General features: G+C 36.2%; 2 protein-coding genes and 1 pseudogene across 3 annotated transcripts; all 3 read left to right on the forward strand.

The window, feature by feature from the left end:
- Window positions 1-6,106: 6,106 nt before the first annotated feature.
- LOC108055994 (lipase 3-like) lies at window positions 6,107-8,696 on the forward strand. Of its 2 annotated transcripts, none has more exons than XM_017139593.3 (4): window positions 6,107-6,686; window positions 7,079-7,256; window positions 7,315-7,670; window positions 7,839-8,696. In XM_017139593.3, the coding sequence occupies exons 1-4, from the start codon at window positions 6,474-6,476 to the stop codon at window positions 8,388-8,390; spliced, it is 1,299 nt and encodes a 432-aa protein (XP_016995082.2). In that variant the 5' UTR covers window positions 6,107-6,473; the 3' UTR covers window positions 8,391-8,696. The 2 variants fall into 2 exon arrangements, with proteins under 2 accessions (XP_016995082.2, XP_016995081.2); XM_017139592.3 differs by having other exon boundaries at window positions 6,108-6,686; window positions 7,315-7,676; window positions 7,839-8,694.
- A 596-nt stretch (window positions 8,697-9,292) lies between these two features.
- Window positions 9,293-10,063, forward strand: LOC108055956 (lipase 3-like; annotated as a pseudogene).
- Window positions 10,064-11,760: 1,697 nt separating this feature from the next.
- On the forward strand, window positions 11,761-13,102 carry LOC108055966 (lipase 1). Its single transcript, XM_017139555.2, has 3 exons — window positions 11,761-11,862; window positions 11,940-12,482; window positions 12,554-13,102. Exons 1-3 carry the CDS (start codon window positions 11,761-11,763, stop codon window positions 13,100-13,102), a joined length of 1,194 nt encoding a protein of 397 aa, XP_016995044.2.
- Window positions 13,103-13,481: the final 379 nt, after the last annotated feature.

The following is a 13,481-nucleotide window of genomic DNA, read 5'->3' on the forward strand; positions in this document are numbered from 1 at the left end:
TAATTTTTGCTTGTTTATTGAACTTTTGCAAAAAAGCTCAAATTTAAATGTATTTAAATTAAAAAATGTTTACAAAATTTAATTTAAAAAAAAATAAGAAATATTAAGACAGACAGTATATTCTTTTACCAAATTTTGTATCCCATCACTAGCTGTTCGGTTGACGTTGGCGGTTTGTCGAGTTAATGACTTTGGCAGCTGAGAGGAGCAGCAGCGGATGACGACCCAAGGGCTGATGGCTGTTGGGTGATGTTTGGGCCTGTCAGCGGCTCCGAGGCGTGCAAAAATCATTTTTCTCGCACATTTTTATAAATCACCCTGCCCGCTTGCCGCCAATCTCCCCATGACTGCCAAACAATCATCAACATTTATTTACACTTTTCATTTTTCACATTTTCGGAAAAGCCAGCAGAACCGCCTATAATTTCGAGTGTAGGGATGCTGATTCCTCAAGGTGTCGCTTAGCAGGAAGGGGAGAGGGAGGCGGGAAATTCCGACGGCTGCTGCCTGCAGTTGACAGTTAATTATTTGTATAAATCGCTGCAGATGTTGCGGGCATTAAAGGGTTAAATTGAAGGGTTAAATTCAGACGCATTGAATTAAACGAATTTGAATATCACATGTGCAAATGTGCGGGAAAAGAAGGTACTTTGAATAGAAAAAACTTTGAACTTTATACGATTTTTAAAAAATTAAAGTATAAGAAAGAAGTATGGTTCTATTAAATGTAGATCTATGGATTTTCCAACTGAAGATTGCTCTTTTATAATTGGAATTGATTTCTGGTCCTCATCTATCCCCTATTCTCATTTAAATTTCGGGCTTAGCTTGAAAATAAATTTCTATTTAAAGGTAATATATCAAGGCCTCCCCACCGCCCATCCAACTGGTATCGTGTTACAGGATAAGGATAAGAATTGTTCCTGTTGCTCTTTGTTCTCTTATCCTTGAGCCAGCCCACTCTTATCCTGGGGCTGCTGCTACTTTTTCTGCCGCTTATCATGGCCATGCAACTTGAAAACAATAAATATTTTATGGCCCCTTTTTGGCGAGCGCATAAATCTTGTTCTGAAAATTGATCCGACCAACGAGCTGAGTACGAATGTACGTGTTTCGGAGGGTTAGCAGCGAGGTGCAGATACGAAAAGATACAGTGATGCGAGATACAGATACATTTGCCACATTGACACACTGAGCACTTACGGGCTCAGCCTCGCACTCGGGTATTTGCGAAATTTGTCTTCTGGCGGGGGAATCCCCCATCCTACCCACTCCCAGAGGTCCCAAAACGCCCGCATCTTATGAGATTTGCACATTGATTTCACCCCCTTTCGATCCGGAGTGTTTAGTAGGTCGCAGTTTCAGTGCTTCAACGGATTTCGTGTGTGCTTTCAAGTGGTAGATTTTATGGTATTTCTGGGGGCCCTTTTGAAGTTAAAGCATTTCAGATTCAACGAGAGGAATGAAACTTGTTGCCTAAGGCCACGTAAAGGTATGTAAATTAAACCAATTTTTAAAATAATTACTATATAATTTTATCAAATAAAAACACCTCTTAACGAGGTAAAAAACTAGTGACGACCGCACCTTCAACATACAAAAGTTCTGATATCAACATTTGTGACGAAAAATTATTACACTCGTCATTAAATAGACTTTCTAATATTTTATCATTTGGCCCGCCCTAGCAAACTATTCCAGCCTTTTTCCCTTCACAGGCATTTTCTATTGCAGCGTGCCGAATGAGAAAATATTAGAAAGTCTATTTAATGACGAGTGTAATAATTTTTCGTCACAAATGTTGATATCAGAACTTTTGTATGTTGAAGGTGCGGTCGTCACTAGTTTTTTACCTCGTTAAGAGGTGTTTTTATTTGATATCAGAAGTTTTTGTTTGTTTACATTTGCTCTCATAGGAGCTAATATATACATTTAAATTTAAATTGGTCAATCATAATTTTTAAACTATTGTATTTTAACAAATTAAGTTAAAAAGGCGTTGAAGTATTTCAAAATACCTTTTAATCGAGGTATAGCACATGTCTGTACCTTTAGTAGTGTAGAACTTACAAACTAACGAAATTTAGCTATTTTTAGCTTTTTCCCGCTAAAGTAGCGGCTTTTTCCAAAAGTCGTAGAACAAAAGATTCCTATATGGAACTCTTAAGTGCAAATTTACTGATTCCATGACCCTAAAATACAGTTCGGATACCCTCCCACAAAATTCAATACTCAGGGAGCGTTAGTTGTTCTGAGCTGGCAAAAGTGGCTATTTTCGTATAAAAATAACTTTTAAACGTGACTTTTTACAGTAATGTGTTATATACCAAAATTTAAGGAATCTCAAGGGCTATACAGTTTAAGGTTTTAAAGAAAATCGTTAGAGCCGTTTTTGAGAAAATTAAAAAAAAGCTAAAAAAAAAGTTTTAACAAATTTTCTTTTGTTCATATCTTTTTAACTATTACATTTACACAAATTGCATATAGCATTTATAGCATTTAAAAATACCTTTCAAACGAGATGCAGCACAAGTCTGTAGCTTTAGTAGTATAGAAGTTACGGCTTTCCGAATTTTAGCTATTTATAGCTGTTTTCCCGCTAAACTAGCGAGTTTTTCCAAAAGTGGTAGAACAAAAGTTTTTAATATCGATGTTATGAACGTCATATCAAATTTTCAGAACTTAAAAAACATATTTTGGACAAGTGGACAAGTGGACAAGTGGACAAACAGAATTAAATTTTCATTTTGGGAAGAAGAAGAAAATCTTATTTTGGCTATAACTTTTGAACGGAGAGTCGGATTTTGACAAATGACCCCTCATTCGACAGGTATTTTTAAAAGGAATACAACTAAAATATTGCGAGGGGGCATTTATCCCCACCGGCCCCAACAGCTCCAAATTTCGAAATTTTCACTTTTTCACTTTCACCGCTCTCTCTCCCAAGCCAATTGATTTTCTTAAAGTCTTGGTATGCAATCCTGTTAGTTTTCGCAATACCTTTCGATAGGTGTATTATTCATTATGATCGGACCATCACAGTAGATTTTCATTTCTTCGTGTATATATAGTAGTCGCCTTCGCACACTCTCCTGGTGCGCTTCGTCATATAATTTTATTAAGGTTGTTTGATTTAAATACGTTTCGCTTTGTTTGTTATTCCTTGCGGTTGTTATTAATTTAAATATGTAAAAATATAAAATGGATCTAATATAGTTAGTTTAAATATTTTAAATTTAGATTGGAATAGAAAATCTATTCTCTTTATAATATAAAATGTTTTAATAAATACATAAATATTTCTTTCATTTCTTTAATATTATACCTTTTAATGTTTCATTTAAAAATGTTAAACAAATTTCAGTAAACGCCAGTTCAAATCATTTAAACACTTTATAAATTACAAGTATTCTTGATTATAAATACATTTGCGGGCTATTAAAAAAGCATCCGATTTGTTATCGCACCTAGGTTTTTCCCATAAACATTCAATTTCTTCAATCACTATGTATTTTTCTCAGCTTCTTCATTTTCACATATTTTTCGCTTACAAACAAATATTTGTCATTGGATTTCAATCGCTTGCTTGGAATCTACTGCTTTTCTCTCAATAACTTTTTGACTTACTTTTTGGCAACTATTAAAAGTTTGAATATAACTTTTTGAGCCAATTGTCCGCACTTTGTGTCAGTCAAAATTGTTTGCGGCTAGTGGCTTGGATCACCAAATGCCCGAGAGGGAAATTAAAATGGCCGAAAATACCATGAATTGGCGAAGTCAGCTGGGGAATTTCGATATTTGCATCCACAAAAATGGAACCACACAGTAAATAATGTGAAAATGAACTTTAAATGTCATTGAATTGGTCAAAATTTCGATTAGCTAAATGTTGCCGAATAAAAAACGAGTTTTGAGTCGGTAAGCTTTTCATATGATAATGCAGTTTGTAGCTGACATTGCAAATGCTGATAGGGCAGCTCAAAGGGCGGGAAAGGGGGCGATAATAACATGCATAAATTTATATATTTATGCTCAACAGCTCATTTAATGAACTGCGCATTGTTCGTGCTGATTTGCATAGCAAGTATCTGCGTAGCGTCGCCCCAAATGTAGCTGTATCTGCGTAAGTACACTGAGAAAAGAAATGGAACTTTCGACTTTCAGTCAGAAATAAATAAATTGTTTAAAAAATTAAAAACAAGAATGTCAAAAACAGTTACTTGTTAAAATCATACATTAAATGCAAGCAAACGACAACTAAATAAAAAATAAATAAAATAAAACAAAATTCTTAACATTACATGAAAACTAAATACACATTTTTTTAACGGATATGTTTTCAATCCATTATTCAAATTTTTATTTTGTGATTTCCTCATAATTTTCTCAGAGTGTCCCAGTATCTGTGTGACAACCTGTCTTTGTGTGCGAGTGCGTGTTTGTTTGCTCGTTAAATGCAGAATAAGCTACACTTAACAATTGAATAACACTCGGTGCTACTTAACTCAACTCCCACAACTGGTCAGTGCGATAAGCAGCGCCTTCCCTTTCCCCCGGCTCATCTCTATCACAGCATTTGTGTTTACCTCTCGTAAATACAAAATTTCTAAAATTAATTTCAGTTCGTGTGTCCGATTTGGAGTCGGTTATCATGCCCTTGCCACTCCCTCCGCCAAAGTGCGATAAATTTTATGAATGTGTATTAATAGCAAAATAAAACTCATATCCCAGTCGGGCGTCGTTGATTGCACTTTGATCGGTAAATAATTAATAAGTAATCGCTTATTTTGTTGCTGTGGTCTCATGAGTAATTTGTTGACCAAAACTGCGGAAGGTTATTTTTTTAATGAGCTAATGAACAAGTATGAAATTTTGGAAGCGCAACCGCCGAAGTTTTATGAAGCAAAAATTAAATAAATTAGAAAAATTCGATGAGAAAAAATTAAATAAATTAGAAAAATTCGATAAGCTGAGCTTATTAATTTAATCATTTTGTAAATAGTCGATTAACGAGCTATTTCTAAAGTATATGAAACATAGTTTATTCAGGTGAGCTACATGTCTACATGATATATAAAATAAGTAGGTATATCTTCATATTTTATTTAACGAATTACCATAACTCATTTTTGTCACCTTGACTCTTTTTAGTATGTGCTATAGACTGCAACTAATTTTCTTTTAAATGTGTTGGGTTTTCCAAAATATTACCAAATAAAACTATAAATATACAGGCTCAACTATTTTTAAAACACCTTATAATTAAAATCACTCAAATAAAAAAGCGAATGGATTATCCAAAAAATAAAAAATGTAGCTTATGGAAAATAGAAAATCCAACTCAGTAACGCCAGTACTTTGAAAATGTTATAAATACATAGGTCAAGTAAATTAAATAATATAATGAATAAATAAATCAAATGATGGTCTATTAGGCCAGTTGGAATAATATTAAATTATATTGAAAATATAATTAATAAATGTGTAGCTCAATAAAAATAAATGAAACTAACGTAGTGAATGGGTTATTAATAAGACCAAATGGTAATGTAGAGATCAAGGGAAGGGATTATAGGTTTTTAAATCAAGTAAAGCATTTGAAGGTCTGCTAGGCCAGTTGAAAAATATTACATGACGTTGATAATTAAATTGATGCCTATTATTTATAGCGTTTTGGACTTTGATTCGTTAGAATTTTATTCAAAATAGTGTTTAACCTTTTCTAGTGCTCTAATCTTGTTAGATTTTACAGTTTTCAAGATAACGATTACTAGGTCACAGGGGTTCTGTTATTTTTAAAAAATATATTAGCTAAAGTTGTTGTTTGAGCATCTGGAAAATGAACCAGCAATGATTCACAAATTTGCAAAGCGTGTGTGTAATTAATAAAATGTAATGTTTTTTCTCTTTCCGGCTGAGCAGAGCAACAACCAGTTGTTATTTGCGATGGGGAGAGTTGAGAAAAGAGCCGAGCTTAAGCGAATCAATTGGCCTGGCAACATGTTGTGTAGTTTGTTTCTGCTGGCCGGGGGAATGTTGCCAGGTGGATCCCCTTGGGGGTATTGGAGCCGAAGTCGGAATAACGACAAAACATCTTCAGTTGCCGCTGGGGGCCGGCGGTTTTGACATCTCGTGCGTAAGTGGATCCAAAGTCAAGACCATTCCAAGCCGGACCCACCGCTTATCAGCCGTTGGCTAGTGACGAAGGCAGGCAGGTTATCGGCGGGTTTAACTAACATTGTGCCCCAGTGATTCAATTCAATCGAAAGTATTATACGTGGTCGGTCGAGTGCTGATTATTTCGAATATTAGTCGTGTGGGGAAGTGTCGAATTTCTCGCGCTCACAGAAGGTTTCTTTGTTGCCGTCAATCGGGACTGTCATCAGTCAACAATTGTGCCTCGCACCGATCGCATCCACAGAGCTAGGCCCTATATCTATCCAAATTCATTGTGTATTTAGTTGAGCCGTAAAATGTCGGCAAAATTGCTAATCGTTACCCTGAGTCTGTGCCTAATGCAGTCGGGAATCGTTGAGGGTATATCTCTGACGTTCGGAAACCTCACGCTCTTCAACGTGAACTTCAAGACGCCGACCTTTTTGGGTCGGTCAGTAGCAGTGGACAGCAACCTGAGGATCGAGACCGATGTGGATCCCAACATACAGGAGGATTCCCATTTGAACACAGTAGGTCGACCTATTTTTAGAAATAATTATAATACTTACATCACTGGTTTGTTGCAAAAATGTAATAATGGAAACGTGTTAAAACCTTTTCGTTTTTGTTCATCGTACTAAGTTTGTTATTTACAAGTATTTAAAAAATATTAGAATTAAATTTTTCCATTTAAGATTATAACGTTTCTGATTAATTCGCAGCTATGTTAATGGTTGTTATGATGATTCAATAAATTTCCATGAAACAAATCAGATTAGTTCACGTGAATCCTCCGTTTTTTTAGTTGTCCATATCAATTACGTGATTTAAAATAAATTCCTATAAAATTATATAGAAGCTAGATAAATTTTTATACTCATTTCAACTATTAACATCATCTCTCTCTGTTTCTCCCCTGCAGTACAGTCTTATAAATAAATATGGCTACCCGGCGGAGAATCACACCGTGGAGACCGATGACGGATATATACTCACGCTGCACAGGATCGCTCGACCGGGAGCCACTCCCGTGCTTCTGGTGCATGGACTGCTGGATAGCTCAGCCACTTGGGTGATGATGGGCCCGAACAAGGGACTTGGTAAGATCATAGGCTATCTCGGAGTGCCCCATACTGATTGCGTTGCTCTGTTCCAAAGGTTACCTGCTCTACGATCAGGGGTACGACGTCTGGATGGCCAATGTTCGGGGCAATACGTACTCGCGGAAGCACGTGAAGTACAGCACCCACCATGCCAAGTTCTGGGACTTTACGTTCCATGAGATGGGGAAGCACGATATCCCCAGCACGATCGACTACATACTAAACTCGACGGGAGTCAGTCAGCTGCACTACATCGGCCACTCGCAGGGAACGGTTGTGTTCTGGATTATGGCCAGCGAAAGACCCGAATATATGGACAAGATCGTCCTGATGCAGGGCCTGGCCCCAGTGGCTTTTCTAAAGCACTGCCGGAGTCCAGTGGTCAACTTCCTGGCCGAGTGGCACTTATCGGTGAGCGTAAGTTACCCCATCCTCTTAACCCCATCCTTTTGAAGAGTGTTTTTGCGTTGGAATATTAGGGATTGTCCTCATACTAATATCCAATTCAAATCCTCTTCCTCCTTTGCATTTCCCTGTGGTCTTCTTCATACTTACGAATGTTTTTCCTCCCCAATTTAGTTGGTGCTCAAGTTGATTGGAGTCCACGAGTTCCTGCCCAAGAACGAGTTCATCAGCATGTTCAACCGGATCATTTGCGACGAGACGACCATTACAAAGGAGATCTGCTCGAACGTGATCTTCCTGACCACCGGATTCGACAAGCTGCAGTTGAACGAGACAATGCTTCCGGTGATCGTGGGTCATTCGCCGGCCGGAGCCTCCACCAAGCAGATGCAGCACTTCGGGCAGCTCAATCGCTCGGGAGCTTTCCGGCAGTACGACTACGGATGGCTGAGGAACCACTGGCGTTATGGGACCATCGAACCGCCGTCTTACCATCTGGAGAATGTCCGGGCCAAGGTGGCCCTTTATTATGGCCAGAACGACTGGTTGGCCCCGCCGGAGGATGTGGAAATGCTGCACAGGCAACTGCCAAATGTGGTGGAAAAGTATCTGGTGGAGGACAAGGAATTCAACCACTTAGATTTCATCTGGGGCATCGATGCCAGGGAATTGCTGTGGGACAGAATGCTGGAAAACATGAGAAATCATGAGAATTCAGTTATCTAAGCGGGTAGAATATGGTTATAATTTAATTATTCACAGTATATTATATTTTACGGCTATTCATAGATTAATTTATTATTTAATATAAAATTAACCTAATTTTTTAAAAAACACGAAAATATATGCATTATATTAATACATGTTTGAAACTTTGTTCTTGTGATTAAGATATAACAATGTTTTCTTTATTCACAAAGAATTTTTAGAAATGTGAAAGCCTATTTGCCCAAGCAATATTTACACACACCAATATTGTTTTAACTTACTAAAAGCATTTAAATATCGACAGACCCGCTATTCAAAGGTTAAAATGCCGAATTTTTATTGCCTATAAATATTATTTAGCGGCCTATAAGCGTAGCTTACTTCAGGTATCACTTGTAGCTTGTAGAGATCGGACCAAAAGAAAAATAAAAAACAAATAAAACTAATTAAAAAAGTTCTCGTAAAACTAAATTTATTAACAGGATATTTGGTTTCCATATTATAAAAATTCAGATCACGTCCGTCTGTAACTAACTAACTTTATAGAAACAAAAGTAAAATGTAACGTTATGGCTATTCGTACGTTTTGGGGTATTTTAAAGCTTATCTTACTCATTTAGTTATTAGAATGCAACTGGTTAATTGTAATTTCCTTATATCTCCCCCGTCCAGTTCCAATTGATTCGTAAACATAGATATCCAGTCGAGAATTACACAGTCCAGACTGACGACTGTTATTTACTGGGTCTGTTTAGGATCGCTCGGCCTGATGGTTCACGGTCTACTAGATAGCTCAGTCACTTGGGTGATGATGGATCCAAGTCCCTAGGTAAGATTATAAATTCCATTAAATTTAACTGCACTGAGATTGATTGACTCTCGAAGGATACTTGCTTTATAAGCAGGGCTACGATGTCTTGATGACCAATGTGCCAATACCTATTCGAAACTTCATGTCCGGTACGCAACCGATGATCATGCATTCTTAAACTTTTCCTTCCATGAGATGGGCGTTTATGATCTGCCCAGCCTCTTACGATACATTTGTTGCTGGCAGTGAAATTGTTCATGTCCATATAAATTCATATTCAGTTTCTTTCTAGGTCGACTGGGTTCAATTAATTCCTGCTCAGCAATGATGTGATCAACGTGTTTAAGGAAATTGCCTACCACGATACGCCTGTTTCCAACTAAGGTGCGAGTACTTGCTGTTTACCATTTTCGGATTCAACAGGCAGTAGCTTAATTAGACTAAGAACCGGATCCAGATCCTGGAGGGTCACACGCCGGCAGGAGCATCCACCAAGCAGATGCACCACTTCGGACAGCTGAGAAACTCAGCACCACTACGGATTGTAAAACTGGATTCTTTATGGCAGCCTCTGTCCAGCGTCTTACAAACTCAATAATGACTGGACCAAAATGGCGCTCTATTACAACAATAACGACTGGTTGGCTTCGCCGGAGGACGTGGATCTACTCAACAACAGTCTTCCCGATATATCAAGTATCTCGTCTCAGATGAAAACTTCAACCATTTGGATCTCATCTAGGGCATCGACGCAAAGAAACTTGTCTGGGACCTAATGATTGAAGTTATGAAAATGCGTAAGCACCACATTTCTAATTTTGATGGCAAGGATTTAGTATTTTTTGAGTCCAATCAAGATGTTAAAGAAAATACTATATAAACACCATTGTCTAATCAAATATCTTCAATGATTTATAAAAGGAGAGTTGAAATGAGTATCGCGTAAAAAGTCACTAACATTGGATTTAATTTAACTACCTTATATTTATTTATTTGCAATGCATTAATCACGTTAGTTAGAGGCGTGTTAGTTAAATAATTACTTTTTGTCCGCAACCGGTTTCGCTCAAACTCAATAACTTCAAATTCTATGGCTATTAACAATTATGTGTGAGTTATCAGTCTATTAATGCGCCATTCAGCTTTCACATCAATTTACACGACCTTATCCAACTGTCAACTTGTTGCTCTTTCCACTTCCATTTCCACCTACCGAGCTAGGGAAACTCGTTTAATATATTCTAAACAATGAGAGATTACTATTTTATGCATATTGATTGCCCTGATTCACGTGAGATGCAATCGGGTCAAGGAGGGGTGCGAGTTAACTAGCTTGCCAACTAAAATTAGCTGCTCGGATCAAAAATGGCACACGACTAAATTCCACGCTCAGTGGCAATTGATCGCGCAACGGGAGTAGTTCTAAATCCAATAAAAACTTTACGACTCATAATAAATTGGAAAAAATTATTCTCTGTGACAGGATTTTAGAAAGGATATCGACAAAGGGGAAATATTTTAGGAATAATGTCAGGAAGCTTATTAATTAAATATTATTGTGAAATTAAACGGAAGTTGTTTAAACTAAATATAATTGACTTAACCATAAATTAAAAAATTAATTCATAACGTTTTTTTAACTTTAAAAAAAATTTAAAAAATATTTGGACATAAACAAAAAAATAACGTATACCAGAAACAAAATAATAATTATTAACTGGAATAAAAAAAAGGGACAAATGTTTTAATTAGTATTTGAAATTAATTAAAAGCCATACGGGATATTAAAAATTAATCGTAAATTGAATGTGATTAATAATGAAGACTTGAGATTAATACTAACATTAAGAAAGATAATAAAAATATAAGCACCAAATAATATATTATATTTTAGTAAAAATAAACTTTAAAAATAAGAAAAGGATATAAAAATGATTAAGATATAAATAAATATAAATAAATATTATAAAAATGTTAATGGTGGTACGCAATAAGTTTATATCTATAAATTGAAGAAGATATCAATATGTCAATCAAACATCATCTGAAACAAAGTTTTTAATATAAAAACCAAAAACATAATTTATTAACTAAAACTAAAAAAACGAATTAAAAAACTTAAAATCAAAATGTGTTGACCAACAAAAAGCCAGATAATCCAAAAATATGCACTAAATAAAATATGATATTATGGTAAAAAACTTTGAAAATAAAAAAATAACATTAAAAATTGTCTTGATATAAATTAATATTTTTTATTAATCTGAAACAATGTTTTAAATGTAAAAGCCAAAATCCTTAGTAAAATTCTAGGAAATTAGTGGACTTATCGTTATTTAAATAAAGATAATTATAAAAAAATTGCAAGGTTAAAGTTTGTGTTGAAACCTTTTTAATATCGATTAACTGCAACTTAAAACAATTGTCTACATGAACTATTAACAGAAACAGATCTCGCCTAAAGCACTTGATTGGCCAATTTGGATTGTTTCAATTAATTCTGTCCATATCCAAGTGCATGTTGCAAATTGCTGCGATTAAAGTAAAGATATGTTTAGAAGCTTCATTGTAAAGTACATGTATGGCAGTTTGATCTGCCTTTACTTTTCTTGGAACGTGGTTACTTGCGATTTGATAAGGGTCGAAAAAAACATTTTAGAGGATGCCAATCTGATCACGGTAAGATATTTAATAAATAATTTTGGTAAATATGAATTTATTTTATTTGCCAATTTTATTTAAAAAATGTTTTTCAGCCCGATCTAATCAAAAAGTATGGATATCCGGCGGAAACCCATAAGATCCAAGCAAAGGACGGCTTTGTGCTCACGGCTCATAGAATTCCAAAGCCGGGCGGACAGCCGGTATTGATGGTACATGGCCTGCTGGATAGTTCCGTAGCATATGTGATACTGGGTCCGGAAAAGTCCTTGGGATTCCTGCTCAGCGATTTGGGATACGATATTTGGCTGCTAAATACCAGGGGAAATCGATATTCGCGCAAGCATAAGCGATTCCACCGATACCAACCGCAGTTCTGGGATTTCTCCTTTCACGAGCTCGGCATGTACGATCTTCCTGCTGCCATCGATTATGTCCTTGCGAGGAGCAAGGGATTCGAGCAGGTCCACTATGTCGGTCACTCGCAGGGCACAACCTCATTTTTTGTAATGGGTAGTGAGCGGCCTGCCTACATGAAAAAGATCAAACTAATGCAGGCCCTGGCTCCCGTGGCATATTGGGACAACATCGATTCACCCATTATCCTGACCTTTGTAAAATATTTGAGACCCTTGACCGTAAGTGTTTTAAGCTATTTATTTAGTGAGAATTAAATTATTTAATACATTTTCTTCCAATTAATTATTAGTTCATTGCTAGATCGTTTGGCATTTACGAATTTCTACCTGAAAACGATGTGTGGCAAAGACTCGGTCATAAGATCTGCAGCTTTATTTTTCAAAACACGTGCACCTACTTCATCCAGGAACTAATGGGCGTAGACTACCAACAGTTCAATACTAGCCTCGTGCCGCTTTTTACGGGACATGCATCTTCGGGATCGTCACTCAAGTCCCTGGAGCACTATGGCCAGCAGATCCACAGTGGAGGCTTCTTCAAGTACGATTACTACAACGCCTGGGAGAATCGAAGAAGACACGGTGCCGACACCCCGCCACAGTACAAAGTGGCTAACGTGGATTGCAAAGTGGCACTGTACTACAGTAAAAACGATCGCCTGACCTCCGATAAAGATGTGCTGAGGTTACGCGATACTCTGCCGAATGTGGTTCACGATTACCTGATTCCTGATCCCCGATATAACCACGTCAACTTTATTTGGGGAAATGACGTCAAAACTCAGCTATATGACCGAATGCTGGAAATTATGCGGAAAGTGGACAATGGCGAGTTATAGGTTGACTTAAGAAAACTATTAGAGTGTGCCAAAAAGAAAACCAAATTAATTTTTTTAAGAGAATGAAAAAATGTTGGTGTTAGAATTACCTATAGGTATCAAGTATACTTTAAAAATATTGATAAAGTGTAAAAAATGTCGTTAAGTTTTTTCTTAAATTTATCGTAATTTTTAAGTAGAGTTTTTAGTAAAATTGTTTGTTCAATTGCAATTATTAAAAATATTTCGTTGGGTGAATTCAAAAGAGCTATTATTTCCGTAATGCAAAAACTAAATTAGAGAATAAAAAGGATTTATAAAATAAATAAATTAAAATATACTGCTTTAAATTTTAGAGCATAATTTGTATTTTGATTTAGGCCAGTTTATTTATTGCAAG

The sequence above is a fragment of the Drosophila takahashii genome, chromosome 2L (genome assembly GCF_030179915.1).
Source record: "Drosophila takahashii strain IR98-3 E-12201 chromosome 2L, DtakHiC1v2, whole genome shotgun sequence".
NCBI lineage: Eukaryota > Metazoa > Arthropoda > Insecta > Diptera > Drosophilidae > Drosophila > Drosophila takahashii.